The sequence below is a fragment of the Coturnix japonica genome, chromosome 1 (genome assembly GCF_054131305.1).
Source record: "Coturnix japonica strain WE chromosome 1, WE-NBRP24, whole genome shotgun sequence".
In the NCBI taxonomy this organism is placed as follows: domain Eukaryota; kingdom Metazoa; phylum Chordata; class Aves; order Galliformes; family Phasianidae; genus Coturnix; species Coturnix japonica.
In genome coordinates this window covers 21993998-22012551 of record NC_140663.1, presented here as the reverse complement: position 1 = coordinate 22012551, position 18554 = coordinate 21993998, and the positions used below count along the sequence as shown (strand labels likewise).

Below are 18554 nucleotides of genomic sequence, written 5' to 3'. Positions count from 1 at the left end.
ACTTCGACTAGTAGGCATGCGACATTAAGTACACTCACTGGAGATGTAGTATTCAGATCTAAGTCTATTTTCCTGGGTGCAAAGCAAATTCTAAGGCTCCTTTGCTCCACTTTAAGTTCCTGTCTAGTCTGCAGATGGATAGTTTGCAATGGGACACTGTCAGCCCTGCTGAGAGAGCTGCTTGGGTTTCTTTGTATACAAATCCACGTTCCAGAGAAAAGGAAGCTGATTCTGCAGTGCACCATATGCATATCTACTATGCCTTGGATTTAGCCCACCTGGCTTTGATAGTTAGCTGAGACATCTAAGTCAGGAACGAATTTCCCTCAGCTTCTTCTGCCAAATGATGAAGAAACATATCCAGAGGGCATCCATCTCAGATACCACAGTACTGTAAGCATCTAACAAGCTTTCAGCCTTCTATTTCTGCCCATCTATGAAAGACACTTTTTTATCCTGTCTGCATTTAGAACAAAAGCCCTGACAAGGCAGACATCTGCCTTTCAGCTCCCTCAGCACCACCCTTACCTCAGCAATTTCTCTGCTCACAGTTTGATCTGACTCAGGACCATGTATCACCATCACTTTCACTATTGCTCACTAAAGCAACAGTAGGCAATTAGTATCCAGGAGACTGTTGTGTCACTTGGACTTTCTAGGTTAAGATCTGAGACAGCTTTTCCATCAGAGTGGTATTACTCCTGATTTCCACAGACAGAAGTAAAATCAGAGTCAAATCCCATGCTAAATATATTTTATATATATATATATATATATATATATATATATATATATATATACCGCAAACGAATAAAAACCATTGAATAAATGTTTCAGAAAGCAAGAGTAGGTCACAAAGAAATATTAGTTCTATTGGATATGCACTGAGTGAATACAATGAAATGTTAGGGGAAGAATGATCCTGGGGGAAGTGATAATTAGAACTTGATTTTCTCAAGGCATACACAACTCTTCTTTTATACACTGACTAGAATCTAGGGCCAGTTGTATGATTTTTTCCTACTTTCTGGACTCTTTTCTATCCCAGACACTGTTGCACCACTGTTTTGGCTGCAAGTGCAGTTGTTGAGCAATATTCTTGTGGAGTAAGAGTCTCCACACTCAGCATTATTTTAGAATATCTGGTCTACATGAAGTTCACAGCTTTTCTGCATCATCACAGGTTCCACATAAAGATTTCTTTGAAAAAATGCTCCTAATGTACTATGTAAATGTATATCTAAACTGTTTAGAGCAACAACTCCTACACCTTATTTTATTTATTCACTATCTGCAATTCGTCAACACCTCTCATTTGATAATCTGTATACTGAGTTAAACGTTAAATTAATATAAAGGAAATAAGCAAAATGCGAAGATTACTTAGGTCCATTTTATCTCTCAAATCAATAAGATTTACTTAGTGCTAATGCACTAACTGAATTATGAGAACTAATGCAGTGCTGTTCAATGACAAAAGCAAATAACTCTTTGAATGATCTTGACAATAGAACATATAATCATCTTAATTTGTATTAACTAATTACATTTAACGTGGATGTCTTTTTACCTTGTTACCTTAAGTGGAGCATCACTACAGTAACCTCTTTCCCCTCCTCAGTTAACAGTGAAGTAGATCAAGGCAACAAGAATACGAGTTAGTGGGTTGATACTGTGTAAAATTTTACTTTAGCAGAGTTCTTTAAAGATTTCTCTTTTTCTGTGAGTCATAAATATTTGAACAATCCTTCCTTTGACTTAAGTGAGTTCCAGATCAAGTCCTGAAGCTCAAAGTGAAGCTCAAAGATCTTCCAGTAATTTCCTCCAAATTTTTACTTCCTGTACAACAGGGACTGTTTTGCAGGGCTGGCTTCCTGTGTTACTGAGACTAAGTCCAGGCAATAGTAACTCATAGTATTGGCCACAGAATAATTACAGTTTCTTAATGGCTTCTATTTTGCTTTTTCTTCAAACTTTGCAGTGGAGAACTGAAATTTTACTCTCAGAAAGGGAACATACTTCCCCTGTATTTTATTTAAAAAAAAACCAAAACAAAACACTTGAATAGCATTCAAATACATGAGGAATAATAGGAAGAAGAGGAAGGAAGAGGGAAACAATTCTTTGTTTAAAACAAAAAGAGGAAGAAGCTCTTTTTCCATGTAAAGCTAAGTTTTAGTGCCCCAGCAGAAGTTCTTAGAAACAGAAGAACCTGGTCCCCTGCCGCAGATGTATTCCGTTCTCAGGCTCTCAGCTGAGCACATAGCTCTCAGCACCTACACTCTCATGAAGTGACCAAGAACACCTCAGATCTTCTTCTGTAGGAACTATTTGGTGAGAAATGTGTGCCCACTAGTGAAACTGGCTCATTCTTTTTTTTTTTTTTTTTGTCCCTGCTTATTATCACAAGGACAATTCTGCTTTGCAAAACTATGTTTTAAAATTGTTTTAATAGATGTTAGCAAAGGGCTAACACATCACTTTTTGTATGATATGTTTTAAAATACTTTTTTGTGATGTGAACTCTGAATGATTTCTGTTCCTCTTCCCAAGAACATGGATATTAGGTAGCTGTTTGACAGAACAGTGCTTGGAGAAGATGAGCATATGTACCTAGGAAGCAGTCTACTAACTATCATTGCCTCATTAACGTGGAAATTAGATGTCTTACTGTGCTGTGAGCGCAGCAGGTGGGCTGTGCACAGCAGACTGTTCCAGTATCGTTTCCATTGGGTCCCTACTGCAAATAACAGCTGACTCACCTATTTGGAATACTTCTTTCCAAGGATATTCTGAGCCCATCAATATAAATATGTGCAACAGTTCAATATGAAAGACCAAAGCTCATCACTGATAATATCTTATAAAGGAAATGAGATAATATGATCTTGGTAATCTTGGTGCCAACAAAGAACAGTGTCACTGTACATTCAGCCTGCTTTTAAAGAGTACGTACAACTAGCATGGCTATATGGACATCCCTGTTTAGGCACATATAGCTGTTTCTCAGTAATGCAGCAGGAAGTTTTGGGACTTCACACTGCTGTTGTGATGATCCAACAGGTGACAATTCTAACTATAGAACTGTGGTTGATTTTGTTGGCAAAAGCTGAGATGCTGCATCCAGAGAACTTTTGTTCCTCCATCCTGACTGGCTCCAGTGTACAGCGCTCAAGTTTGTTCACAAGATATTATTTTCTGTTCAGTTACTTACAAAAAATAAGTGTTCATTATTTTTCCTTGTAAAGTCATTGATTGTGCTCATAATGAAATAATGGAGACAATTGTGTCCAGTGAGAAAAACAAAGTGACCATTCCTTTTTAGAATTGTTAGTAGTGAAATTGGGTCAATTTCATAAATTTTTGTTCTTGCAGATTGCAGAGTTAAAAGAATCTCCTCCATGGGATCAGCGTAGAAAGCTCCATGTATATGTCTAATTTTCTCCCTTGTGCATTATTCCATCTGACCAACTATGGTGTGAAACTATATGGAAAAGAAGAGGGGAAATTGTCCCTTTGCTAAGGGAATTGACGGAATAAGGCACAGAGTGAACAGGGCCCATAAAAGCGTTGGAGGCCAGGAAGGTTGTCCTGGTTATTTTTCTCCTCACCTCATTTTGTCAAGGAGTTATGAGAACAAGGATCTTGGTAGTCTTCCCTGAGTTTAAAATTAAAGAGATAGGTATGTGACAGTTGGGAAAATTTATGAGGTTTATGAAATCCAAGGAGTAATTCCTTTCAAAGATAACAACAATATACAGTCCAGGTTAATAACGTACCTCACATTTTTTAATTTGGGGATGGAAAAGAGATGGTACAAGTTCCAAATTTAGTCTTCTAATGGACTGCCAGCATGATGCTGATCAAGTCACTCATCCTTTTCAGGCAATATCTTGGCTTCACCAATGTTACTGGAGCCAGAATGTTAGTTCTTGTCTTTCATATGGAAGGATGGAGTGATCAAATGCATTTCTCACCTCGAGAGAGATATCGTAGACTGCCCAGAAAATCTGGATGTGTTGCAAAGCAGCAAAACTTTGTTGACTAGAAACACTCAAGAAAATTGAGAGAGGAAAATCTGAAGAGGTTCTTTTATCTTCCCCGCAGTTACTGTTGCTATTCAGTTATGTATGTAAGTTTTTCACAATTATGTATTTGTATATAAGAGAATACACTCCTGAAAACTGCAGTTTACTCATCTTGATTCACTAACCTCCATGGCAGGAGAGAAAATAAACTATTCTGGTGATTTCCTAAATGTCTTCATACACTGTTTTGACTTTAAATTGGCTTGGGAATCAATTTGCTATGTAGAATCATCCATTCATTTCCCTTATAGCAGTTATTCATTGAAAATGGATTTGCCATTTGCAGATATCAGGCTCCAGCTCATCTAGAAGTAGCTCCTTTTCCATGATTCATGTTAGACCACAGAAATGCTCAACAGACAAATGCTGTAGGCACTTCTGAGTGCTCATTTCCCTTCCTGGAGACTCCCAGTACCTATAGCATGAAACTAAAGCTCACACTATTTGATTCCTGAGAGCCAATGAGTGATAAGTCATATAAACTAACCAATAGGAAACAAGACTCCCACCTATTTCCAATGTACTTGAATTCTCCTTCATAAACGTAGTATTTTACAACTGACACTAGTAAATCTCGTTACTTTCAGTCCATTTCTCCAATTTGTCAAATTAAATTTAAATTTTAATGATGTCCTCCAAATTGCTTGCAAGACATTATGAGATGTTCTGCAGTGATTAAGTCATTAATTTCGAGTTTATTCAAGACATTAAGTATCAGATCAAGACATAATATCACTATCTAATTGAGCACTGCACTTAAATGAGGAGAGGTTTTGTCCAGCTCTGGAAAGACCAGCATGGAGAAATGCTTACTGAACTGTTTCTCCAAATAACACTGCTGCAAATGTCAGGAAAGCTCACAAAAAAATCCTGGTTAAACCTTTTTGTCCCTGAGTCTAGCTGTTTAGACTAGATAGGAGGCACTGACACTGACTTTCTTTAGAGGTTTTAAAATTTTCCCCATGCTTTGCACTTTCAGTTTTACATGTTCAGCTGCATCCAAAATATTATATTTAAGTCTGATCATGGTGTAAATCATCAGTTAACTGCCAAGTAGCAACTGATTTTGATAGCCCAGCTCAAAAATTTCTGGAGGCTTCTTCGATGTGTCTGCCTTCCCTGGACCCAGACAAGAATAAATCCTGAAACATTCTTCTTCTCCTATGAAAAAGCAAGATGGTGTATGTTATGTCCTACCCTTCTGAACAGTACATGCCTGCTCCTTGTTGCATTCCAATGGCTCACCTACAGTAGTTTCACAAAGCCCTTACTATGAGTCATGTGCAATTGGTACTTCTCATAACACAGGAGAGGCAGCATAGCCCAACCCAAGCACTTACCCATGCTCAGATCGTCCATTTCAATATTTGTGTGATTTGTCACTGGAACTTGGCATAATATCATGAGTGCATCATCTGACATCAGTTATTTTTCCACACTGACAGCCAAGAGAATACTTATGTGTACACTGAGAGAAAGAGAGGGAGAGAGAGAGATTCAATCTTCAAAGAGTTAATTTAAAGCAGCTTCTTTGCTGAAGTTTTCTGTGTTATCAGTCTTTCTGTAATTTTCTAAGTAGCCTTTTAATCTCTCTACTTCTACTCAAGGATCAAAGCATTTGTATTTTCTGAACAGCTAACCTTACACTGTGGTTGCTCCATGAAGAGCTAGGTTTTGTAAGAGAGCCATATGTGGAACAGTCTGAAGGTTCTTGGGCAGATACCCAAAATGACAACATCTCTGAGGAAGGCTGAAATGACTTCAGGGAGGCTAGGAAAGGTGTCAAGGCAAGTAGGAAAATCTAGCCACTTGTTAAAATGAGCTTGAACAGAGCTTCACAAGGAGCGTCAGGATGTTCCAGTCATGTTGAGATGGGCAAACAGAAGGAAGTGCTTTTTTAAGGTTAACGCAGAAGCATCGTCCCCAAAGTTTTAGTGTTTTTTATTTTTCACATGGAAGGAAAGGAATTAAAGCAAAGAACAGAGGTCCAAAGGTGGGGGAGGGTAAACTCAGAAACCTGCATTATTTCAGAAAAGCATGAAAAATGCACATCTTTCTACACTTGAACTATTCATACTCACTGTATGAGTAATCTGTGCACAGATGTTTCAGAAATATTTTTCAACTGGATAGGATATGAGTGCAAAAGAACAAAGCCTTTAGCTTGTTTGGTGGCCAAAACAAAGAAAAGTTGTGTTTGTCTATTGTTGATGATTTAACCATGTCAAATACTGGGTTAAAAATATGTATTCAGTGAATGTTCAGTGTGCTTAAATGCCAAGTGTTAGCTGACTTCCTAACAAACACTGATAGTTAATATCAAAACATATAGTGAAAACACTCTAACATGTGGATAACCAAACTGAAGTGACTGCTGTGTCAAGTCTAATCTGGATGCCCTCCTTCTCTATCACTAGATTGTGCATAGAGAGTTGCTCTTGTTTGGTCTTATGCAGAGTTTTACATAAATGATACAGTAAAATGGCAAGACACCTGGAGAAAAGCTGGCTCCATTGCTGAAAGCAACCACCAGGAATCACAGTACCTTCATTTGCCACTACTATTTCTGGACACAGTTCAGGAATACAATTTAATGGCCAAGGGCTGCACAATTACATTGAACAGTTTGCTAGTAGCATTTTCAGTGCAGTGTTTTGTGGTGGGTTTTTTTTTGTTTTTTTTTTTTTTGTTTGTTTGTTTTGTTTTTGTTTTTGTTTTCCTCCCAGAATTCACCAGTGTTTAACCAACAAGAAATTCTGGGTTAATTGTGTTCTTTTTCATAATACTTTGCTTATAAACATTAGAAGGAAAATCGCCCAAATCAAGAAAATACAAAAATAAAATTTTACTCCTACTTGTTCTTAAAGTATAAGATCCCAATCTATTGAGTTTAGTGGAAAGACTCTGTCTTTATAAGGCTTAATTCAAGCTTTTAAAAAGATTTTAAAAACATGTTTGTAACTATAAATCAATACAAAATCAGGAAAAAACCTTGCTCTGAATTGATTTAGACAGAGGAAATCATCATAAGATCCTTTATAGTCTTCTTGCATGTTTATTCATAAAGTATGCTACTTCGCCTATAAAGTGGGGAGACTCTAGATGACTTCCAAATTTAAACTGGTTAGAGATCCTTTAGGGGGTTCCTGGTTATTACTTGTACAAATTCACCAAAACAGATGATGTAATATCAATAGTAATGGAATTGTCAGTTAGTAGATTACTATTGAATTATCAGAACAGCAGGTTATATTCTTCTCTGGAGATTCCTTAAAGTGTACTCCATAGAAATTTTTCCAATGAAAATTAAAAACATGTATTCTCTGTTGCCAAACTGAAAAAGAAAATCCTGCAAATACAGCAACTATTATAGTTCACCCAAAACATAGAGATTGGACAAAATAGTGCATAAGCAATAGATGATCAATATAACAGCTTATGTGATTAGAAAAATCTGGCCTCATTCTTAGTTTCATTAAAATACACGATCAGAAACATATTTTTCCTGCTCTATCTTCTGCTTTCTCCATCTTTTTCTGTTACTGAAACAAATGTGGGGAAAAATAGAACAGAAAAAAGAAAAATATTGGAAAATCTTGTTTTAATGCAGAAAAAAAAAAGAAGTGGGGAAAAAAAAAAAGCAGTTTTTTAGAGAATCATTTTCTAGGAATCAGTGTTTTAGAAACAAGTGTGTTATTGGTCAAGTTCTGCAATCAAAGAATTCTGAGAGCCTTGTTGAAGAAGCATTATGGAATTCACTAAGAGAAAGAATACTTTGGTATGTGTTCTTATACACACATCATCTGGTTAAATGAAGACCCTGTGGTCTTCTTTTTAACCAACTGGATGAAAAAGTTCAAAGAAACATTCCCATAATGTTAAGAAGTCATTGCCTTCCTCAAGGAACACCATAACTGATGAAGCAATTAAGTTTGAAACGTTTTAAAATACTTTTGGTCAAATGCATTTGTGCTAAATGACTTCACTCTGACAAAGATCTATTCTTACTCATAAAGACAGTACTCATCTGTACTTCATTTTCTAACAGGCTTTTTCAAGAAATGCTTCATACTGCAGAGCACAAGATGATGAATACCGCTTAGAAGTTACAACTCCTTTGCAGAGGGTTGACTTGTTCATGGGCCAGTTCAACAACATCCTGTTAACTTCAATATCTGTCTTCACCAAAGGGAACCTTACCATTGCCAATCTGGGAACTTCAGAGGGCCGCTTCATGCAGGTAAATATTACCTTCACACTGAAAAAAAACACTCTGGAGTTTTGCACAACAGGGAAAAGTGAAGACCAGTATTATCCAGTTTAACAGGGTGTTAGAAAATATACACTGCTGAGCAAAATAGAGCCTCTGGAATATAAACAAAGCATCTAATGGAGCATTCAGCATTTTAAATGTTCACATGGGATTTGTGGTTTGGAGCAATGGTTCTGGATCAGATTCCACCACAATCTCCAACTAGTCCATCTGGTTAAGTTCAGAGATCTGTTTTGGTCCATACAAACTAGATTTCTTTCAAAGGAAAATAAACTGCACTTTCTGTCCTACATACAAATGCTTCAGCCCCAGATGGGTGTAAAAAGCTCTAAACGAATGACTGATTCTTCAAACTGTTTCAGACATGCTTCAAGTGGTCATTTGATCTAGAAGATCAGATTAAACCAAACTTAAAGTAAAATGCCCAGACAGCTTAGTATGCAGAAACAGGAGCGTTAGTTGTTTCTAGATACTGATCCACTTTTATGGCACCAAATTACTTGCTTTTCTACCCATATGAGATTATGACTCACAGCTGAAGAATTGAGATTAACTTCTTCCCCTACACACTTTCAAGTATCTCTGATTGCATCTTAGATTTTACAAGACATTTTCTTCACACTGTTCTTTTGGACAGCATTTCCTCGTGCCGTAAAAAAAGTTTTCCATAATAAGTGGTAAATTATGCTCCTGAAGTCTGTCTCCTTCTACTGAGTGCATAACTGATCTAGGCAGGCAGACTAGTCTGCATGCCTTCTTTGTAGGTGAATAATGAAATAAGTCTAACCCGTAGGGCCAAGTCTTTTTGAAGCTTGTTGGTCACACACAAGAGGAAAAAATACTTTGAAAGCAATGAGGGCTGCCTATATCTACCCATCTCTTTTCAAGCACTGTTAACCTTCAGTGACCTGCTTGGAGAGCTTGGCTAGTAGAGCTGCCACAGGGTCCAGCCGGGATCCTGCTTGTATCCAAGTCTCTGCGTCCTTTTCATTCTGACAGTGTTATTTGTCCTGAACTGTTGGCAGTCTGAATATTCTTACTCTGTGGGTTGATGAGTCATCAAAGATAGAAGTGTCATCCATCAACCATTGTTAAATTATACTGAATAAGAAGGCCATCATGAGCTGCTGTGCCCTTCCAGCTTTCTCGTTCTGACAGTCTTCCATTAGAAAACACTTGGGCACTGTGCCTTCTTATAAGAATCTTTGTAGGGTGTAAGTCATCAGATAGTCTAAATAACATATTTTCTCTTTCTTATCTCCCTTCCCCTCATTCTCTGTCTTTAATACACCCAGTAGGCAGGTGTGCATACTGTCTCCATTATTTATTAACCCACAGTTGGCACCTATTTTGGTCAAAGGGAAAACAATACCCTGACTACTGCCTTCTGCACAGACTGGATGCAGAACCTGTCCCTTACTGCACAGTCTGTTGTGCTCCTGCAAAACAGGAGGTCAAAGTAATTTTCCACAAAGGATAGGTGGAAAACAGGAGAAAATCAGAGCAAATTACATTCCTCCTTTCCTTCTAACAGATAGGAATTTAACAAAATGTTCAGTGACAACCCTGCCAGTTTTGCCTGAACTTCCTTTGACAGCCTCGTTATCTATAAGCTGCAGGAAGTCTTGAGGCAGGAAAAGCAAATGCTAAGAGCTACATGCTAAGCACAGGAGCAACCTACACTCTGCTCTTAAACATAGATACTGGTTCACAAAGCGAACACGAGCAATTTGTTTAACCTTTCCAAAGCCATTTCCCTATCTAAAAAATACAGTTAGTAACAACCACTATCTTACTCACTGCATTTGTTTTTGGCTGTCACAAAGCTTTTAGGGAGCTTTGGTGGAAAGCACAAGCCAGCATTATTTTTATTTGCAAGATTCCTTAAATTATTCATTCAAGTCCTGAACCACACATTTCATTCAGACATTTACCCAGTCCATGGAACAATTAAAATATTTCCGGGATACTTTTCCCATTCTAGGTTCAAGTACAGATCAAAAGAAAGGCTGCTGTGTAAACCACATATTGCCTTTACCAGAAATATTCTCATTGTTGAATTAGATTGGCTTGAGTTACAGAGGAAAGTTATAATTGGCCTTATACTGTAGTAAGAAGGAGCTCTTTCTGAGAATTTGGTGTGACCACCGGAAGAAAAAGCATGATAACTAGCTTTAATGACACCAAGTAAATGACTCCGAGTAAAATCCTTAGTGTTTTTCATTTCCTTTAAATGGTCTTGGAAGGAATAGTAGGTCACTAGGATGTGTGACTAGAAGATGTGTCCTTTTGCAAAATGCAATGTTCATTTCCATTAAACCTTTCATTTTTTTAACACTTACAGTTATCTAGGAAGTGCTTTCAAGCATGTTCATCAGCAAATGCCCAACAAAAGCAGATTTTCAGTGTTTCTATGGAAATATAGCTATTAACTGCAATGAGATGGAAATCATTAAATACTAAGATGTTAAAATAACGCTACTGAAGTAAAATGGATTAAAAAGTCAGGATAATCTAACAGTAACTTAATTCATCAAAACAATATCTCCAGTCACTTCCCTGTACTTTTTACCGATGAGATTTAACTGTTCTCTTTTTGTGTAATTCACAAACCTTCTGTAATTTGTTGCAAGGGATCCCCTGTTGTTTCCCTTATCACACACCTACCTTTTGTACAGTGCATCACTTGCGCTAATATTTTTAGCTCTTTGTACAGGAAAATGTTGGATTTTCTTGTACAATCTACTTTTAACTTGCAGCTATTCAGAGTTGACCATACCTGTTCTGAGAGAGATTTGCTTTCAGAGAAAATGAGTTGCATGGTTCTGTCTGTCAGAGAACTTGTTTTATAATGGGCTACATCACATCAATATCTTCATATTTTCATAGAAACTATCTAAAAGAAAAATAAAAAATATATATTCAAATATAGGTTTCTTGTAATGAATGCAGTTCATCTTGTATTTAGATCCTCTTTGAAGTACTAAATTTCAAGCCTATGTTTGGACATTTTACTTTGTGGCATAGATTTCAGCACTAGGAGTTATCCACAGGATTAATAGTGACACAGTACCTCTGTCTCTGGCAACTGTACCCATAGGTGCAGAAGCAAACTACTGATACTCAAGAAAAAATTATTTGAAGAAGTTTCTCACATCCACCTGCTTACACTTCATCAGTAGTCAACCATTTGATCCTCCTTTTCTTTCTTTGATTTTTCTTGCTCTCCTTCTATCTTCTTTTGCGCTTTCTTCTGCTCATCACTTTTTGCCTTTCTACCGACGCTTCATCCCTGAGTCTGTTTCCATTTCCATTCCTTTTTCTCTGTTTACCATGTACTTAAAGAACAACATTTCTGTGAAAGTCGGGAGAAAGTTTAATAAATAGTTTCTGAGAACACAGTTTTTCCTTCTGTAGATGATGGCTAGCTGATTCGAGGTTTTTGATGTATTTAGAGCCGGATCACATTGAATCTTTACAAGTGATTCCACTGAAGCTTATGGCTGTGCTAATGACCCAGCATTTATCAGAGAATAGCCTGTATTTTGCTTCTTTAAAAAAAGCATCAGAGGAACCAAAAATAATGGGACTGCAAAAGCAGCTATGCTTTACCCAATCAGCGAGTAGTCACCTGTTATTTTCTGCTTGTGCTTTTATTTAGATAAAAAAAACTGTGCTCTTTAACACATTAGTGCTCCGGAAAGCACTAATGTACTAATACTGGAAAGGAAATGCAGCCTCCTTTACTAAACATATATTTCTTCAGCCAAAATCTAAAACTAAAATCAAATTGATCTAGATGGTGCAAACACAGAAGATTCATGAGCTCTTTTAAGGAAGATAATTGAGGCCGGAAGGTGAATTCCAAAGCTCTCCCGGAGCATAATTGCAGCCCATTGACATACTGAGCGTGTTTTGGCTGCATCAGAAATGTTAAATTTTTATTTGGCCATGAATAGATTGGAGTTTGTAGTTTACTAAGTACTGTGGAGTTTCTGTTACAACACAGAGCAGTAATAATTTTTCTAAGACAGCTGACACACATGAGATGGATAAGAAAAATGGTTTTACTTCCTTCCTAAGCTGGAGCCTGACAACAAGCTTTTTTTCTCCCTCTTTTTTTTTTTTTTTTTTTTTTTTTTCTGTTGAGAAGTTGCAGCTGTTTCGACCTTTCTTATTGTGCTTATTTTCAGAGTGTGACTGGGAACAGAGGCTGAAAGTACAGCTGTTGGGTGCAAAGTGAATCAGGTATTTCACAGTGGTTATTTGATTAGAAAACGGCACACAGTCACACTACCATGGCTGCGGAGTCAGATATATAGCTGATGTAAACCAGTCTTACTCCCCTTGAGTTAGAGAATTTACACTGAGGATACTTTCATAACTGGAAAAGATACATTTATTACCAGCCAGTATTTCAGGGAAATTATAGTTTGTCACAAATAAATAAGGAAATAATATCTATGCTTATAGTTTTGGTCAGCTCCAAGGTGAAGCTTTTTTTTTCTTTGTTCCTGGAATGTTATGTCACCCAGAGAGTGAGTTTTGAGTAATGAAGAAAAGAGCAAAGTTCTTCAGGAAGGGGAAGTCTCTCTTGATAGCTCTGGGAGAGTGGGATAAGGGAAAGTTTTAAAAGATCCTGAAAAGCTCACATTTAGTTTGGCCATAACAATGAACAAGAGGCTGATTCCTCTGATGGATGCAGAAGCTGGTTTTCAACACAACACTGTTTGGAAGCAGAGCACTGCATATACTCCACACACCTGAAGCTGACATCACTGAGGTCATACTCAAACAAATGCACCTTTTGTTGGTTCCCTGCTTCAGGAAAAGGGATGGAAAAGTCTTCACAGTAAGCTTTACAACTGCTATGAGTAACAACTCTCTCTAGGTGCAATTTTGGCAGTAGTGTCATATCACTTAGGGACCTCCTGATTCTGGGCGTTAAACTCAGTACAGAGTGAGGTAGCACTGGGCTATGCACGTGGGGAGGAACTCCTGCAGGTGTCCTCTCATCTCTGTTGGGACAGTGCAGTGTCAATCCTGTTGTTCCTGGAGGTAAGAGCTTCTTTCCATGGGTTTACATGCACCCTGAGATGCAGTCAGTCGCTCATTGGCTGTGGTCCTGTTCAGTCTGGCTGGATACGAGCCAGGGCTTGCTGAGAAGCCAAACGTTGGCAAGGCATGGTCACACACTGTCACGTCTGAGCAGCTTCAGGACTGAATATGGCTTGGGGCATGAGAACCAAAACATGCTAGCATAGATAGTCCTTGTTGGCATAGAAATCATCCTGCACGGCAAGACGCTCACCCTTCTCAGGGCCTCTCTGCACTTGTTTGACACAAGACAAAAACAAATAGGAAGCTTTTTTTTCTAGTGACCTATTACATCTCAGTATTTTTATCCAGATTTTTCAGCTAAGAAAAGAAGACGAGGTTTGAATGAAGATTTCAGGACATATAGGGGAGGTAGTATGAGGAAAGTAAAAGGACAGACCAATATTTCTCCCAGTAGTCTCCTGTGTCTGGTACTCAGTGGCCCAGAGATTTCCTGAGCTGGAAATTGCACCCGTGCCTGGTGTTTAATAGTCCTTAATAGTCTTTTAATAGTCCATAAAGGAATTCTTTTCCATTAATTCTGCTTATTGGTTTTTGAATTTATATGTTGCTTTGCCCTCCACAGTATCCTGTGACAATGACATTATGCTTTGAATGATGAAGAGATTCCTTTGGGATTTCCTTCATCTTCAGCCTTATCTTTCCATTTGATGCACCCCATTCCATCTGATGAAGAATAGGGACTCAGCTCATGCAGATCAGTGGTTTGGGAAATGTTCACGTGCAGAGCAGAAGTCTGTTGGCTTTCATATCCGAATGCAGAACACTTGACAGTCACATTCATTTCCCAGGAATACTTATGATTAGAAACAAACACCACCACAAAACTATAACACACACATCTCATTTCCCTGAAAAGAGAAAAATCAGTGTGTGTCATAGCTGCTTTCATAGATTACATGCCAAGCAACACAATGCATGTTACAGAAATGCGTATAGAAAAATTAATCACATCTGCTTTTTATTTGGAACTGCACTCAGCGCTTGGAAAATTGTGTCCCAGAATTCAACAAGAGAGCCAGGCATTCAGTATTGCTCTCCTCTTGTAAACAGCAAAATGGCAAAGCCTCAGTGCTTCAGGAATTGAGGCTCAAAGCCATGGTGCCTATTAGCAAAATGGTTGAATACAGAGCAAGGGAGTACAGAGCTTTGCATCTTTCAGCACAGTTATTCAGCTCATCCTTACCTCTGTACAATGGAAGCTGCTTTCACCTTTGAGCTGGTCAAACTTCTTTTGACCTAGTTCCCTTCCTACTAGATAAATATTATTGCAATAAAACCCACTAGTGCAAGTGGCAAGCCTTGTTGGAAGCAAGTGCAAGGAGGTCGCAGATATATGAGCATGAACTTTAAATCAAGCAAAGCCAGGAGGAAGAAAGAGAGATGGGATACGGGCAATCATTGCAAAAGCTGTCCTACTCGGTGCCCACTCCTGTTCTGCCTTTGTGGATCAGAAATTCACCTGACATTTCAGTACTGGTAGTCTGGAGTAAGCTAAATGCAAAATATGCATACATGCACTTATAAGAATGCGAATTGTTGCAAACCTTCCCATTTTGTCATTTTTCAACCAGTAGAAATCTGTGGTGAGATCTATGAAGGCGATGCTTTCATCCCTATATCTCAACTTTTAACAATTCTTTCTGTGGTAGAGAGAGTATCTTGATGATGCCAGAAAAAATACGAAATAATAGTGCATAGTGCAAAATCTGTACAGTCAAATTAACATGAACTCATGCTGACAACTGTTTAAGGAACACACCTGTTTTAATATTCCATTTGAATAGAGAAGCTTGCACCCTTCAGAGATGATCCGTTTTACTCTCCGTGGATTAGGATGATATACAGCATTTAGAGAGTTACACATGTGCCCTTCACAAGGTTCTGCCACATATCCTGAGGCATTTGAGACATTACAGTAAAGTTAACCCTGAGCCTATCTCTGCTGGGTAATGGCTTCCACCTGCCAGACATCTAGGGGAAAAATAACAATATGATACTTAGATGTGATTCCTTTAAGAAGGTTTCTCATTTTTGCAGAAGATATTTCCCCATACGCACAGTAACATTTGTAATTCAATCCTGCTGACCAGCACAACTGAGCATCAGAATGATTATTTTCAAAAGCCACTGCACACTGTTTTTCAACTCAGATTATTACAGTCTTAATTTGCCGTATTATCCATAAATTAACCTAGAGTCAAGTCTTCTGACTTAACATTAATGCTAACTGATGGTAATAAGAGAATATTTAAATGAATTACTTTGATGTTCGTGGACATAAGTGATCACTGGCTTCCCATATAATGGATATATTAAATAATATATCAGTTAATTAATTAATTAACCATTGGCCCTTATCATTGTAGAAGTACTTAGAGCTACATGCAAAGATTACCCTTTTTTTTTTTTTTTTTTTTTTGTTTGTTTCTCTTAAAGAGAGAGATGTAAGCATTGTTTTTGCTTTAAGAAGGATGTCTGGGGTTGTAGCTACTAATTGGGAATGTGCTGCTTGGGATGTTCTTTATAAGAGCATCGGAACAGCCATAGGTTCAAACTAAGGGTCCATCTAATTCAGTTCTCTGTCTCCAGCCACGGTGTCAAAGGAACACCTAGGAGAGCAGGGCTTCATGTGTAACACCTTCTGCTTCTTGCCTCCAGCTATGTTTGGTTCTTCAGTTCTGGGTATTTTCTGAGCTTGAAAAATTGGGTTTTGTCTGTTTAGCTCTTTCCATGTTCAAGTGGAATTTGCCTTTAAGTATGCATTCCTCTTGCATTTACGTCCTTTGGCAAGGAGTCCACACTTATGTCGCATATTGACAGGAAGTCTTACTCTTTTGTTTATTTTGAACCTGACTCTCACTTTTTCCTTTTGATGGTATTCAGTTCTTTGATTGGAAGAGATTAAATGGTCAATCCTATCCACTGTCTCTTTGCCACTCAGGATTCTGTATGTCTTCTTCATATCCCACCCCCTAAGTGAGTGCTTCCATATTTTATCTGCTCAGTCATTGTTTATTTCAGCCTTTTGATTGTTACTTTTCTCTGAACCATTTCCCATTTTAATGTATTCTTTTTGTCATGAGATAACCAGAACTGAGCAGAGTGTTCAAGGATCACACCAATCATGAATTTATATGAAATAAAGATCTTTCCCGATCTATTCTGTAATCTTTTTCTAATGATGTCTAAGTTTGGGATTTTTTTGAGTTCTATTGAGCAGAGAGATGACATTTTCCTAGAACAATCTATCATGTATCACTTTAAATCCATCTTCTTTGTTCTGTTCCACCTGCCATTTTATTGCCTTGACATGCTGTCTTGTAAAATCCTCCTGCCATCCTTCATAGTCTGTCCTCATCACCTTGAAGGCATTCAGACCTTCAGCAAACTTTGTTGCTGGACTGCTCACACACTTCTCAAACTCATTTATGCATACATTAAACAGCACAGACTCTTGCAAAACACCCCTGGTGACTTCTGGCTATTGCAGGAACTGACCGTTTATATCTAGCATCTGTTTGTTCTCTTTTTTGTCAATTATTTATCTGTGCAAGTCTTCCTTTTCTCTTAACTGCTTGAGTGCAGGTACATAGGTATATTTTCATTTCTTGTATGCTCTGAAGAAATGCTTGGTTTCTCATTAAAATGTTAGAAAATGTAAATGAAAAAAAAAAAAAAAAGAAAAGAAAAGAAAAATAAAAAAGAAAGAAAAAGGATTGCACCTGGGCAATCAGCTTTATAGCCTTTGCAAAGAGAAATCCTTCTGTAGTGCTGAACTATTTCAATTGTAGAAGTATCATATGTGGTAGTGTGACCACATTAAAATAATGCCAAACAGTACATACACCAGCCCAGTCCCAAGCAATAAAAATCAGATGTATCTGAGAATAACACTGGAGTCCTAAGCAGCCTCTTCTTCGTGCAGTAGGAACTGTCTTAAAATCACCTTTCTCTTCAGGATTATGTTGGATAAGAGTAAGATACAGTTTCAAGGACTGGGTTGAGGTGTGTAAAAATGGCACAGTTATATAGAACAGGAAGAGTTTTTCTGCATCGTGAGTCTGTTACTGCAAAGCTATAGGCTGGCAAATTAGTTCTAGGAAAACAGCAAACTTCTATTCCACAGTCCCAAATGATGAATTAGGAAGTGTAATTTGAGCTCCTTGTGTGTCGCGAGGTCAAAGTCTACTCTCTTGGGCTTTGTGCAGGTGATTTGACAACCAGCCCCTGCACAACAAATATTTGATGTTGAATGTTACAAATAATCTTCCAAGACTGTAGAGATAAGGGATATAAATTTTCATGTATCGTTATAAAGTTGCAACACAGATGTCTTTAAAGGGTTAATGCTGTGGCTCAATCAGAAAGAATGCTTGGCAATAAGAGGAAGCCTGGATTAATGATAGAAAAGAATTCTTAGCATTTTATAGCAGTGGGTATTCGAGATGAGACATGGCTAATGATCAACTAAAAAGGTATTTGCAGCTGTGGTGCTACCTCTCCCCATAATGCCAGCATTAATCAAGCTTTTCCATGCAGCTTTGCAGTCTGTTCTATTTTTCATTGTCCCGAATATAAAAACAGAGCTTATGCCCTAATACACTGAGTCAGAGACCATACTTCTGTGTCACCGAAAATGATCAGACCGTATCGATTTCTAAAAGCTGTACTTTCTGTACTGTGAAACAAACCTATAGCAAATTCTTCAACAATGCCAGTTTCATTTTAAGGGCAAAAAAAGCTTCTTGTAACCACAAACTGTAAGTACCTCTGGGATGTGAAGTATTTATCACCATGAATTAACTGCTCATATATTTTATTTAAGTCTTGAATTACAACAAAACATCAGCTGTAATTACAGCATCTCTAAGTTGATTCTTGGAGTCAGCCATCTTGTTGAAAGACCTTGGCAATGGGAAATGCCAGTGAAATTGTGTAAGTCAATGTCCTGGCTGTTCTGGTGCTGCCTTGAGAATCAGGAGAAAAGCTTCATTATAGGAAAAAATGAAACATTTGACACACAAGTTATTTTCAGAATTGCTTCGATATTGTTAAATAATGAACTCCATTGA

The 18554-nt window shown here is 37.8% G+C and overlaps 1 protein-coding gene across 2 annotated transcripts in view; it reads left to right on the top strand.

The window, feature by feature from the left end:
• Positions 1–18554, top strand: part of MET (MET proto-oncogene, receptor tyrosine kinase) — an 87190-nt gene that overhangs the window by 26342 nt on the left and 42294 nt on the right. For both annotated transcript variants that reach the window (XM_015853670.3, XM_015853664.3), the window contains exon 3: positions 8137–8328. In XM_015853670.3, the coding sequence (XP_015709156.2) occupies positions 8137–8328 (192 nt within the window). The remainder of the gene's footprint in view (positions 1–8136; positions 8329–18554) is intronic.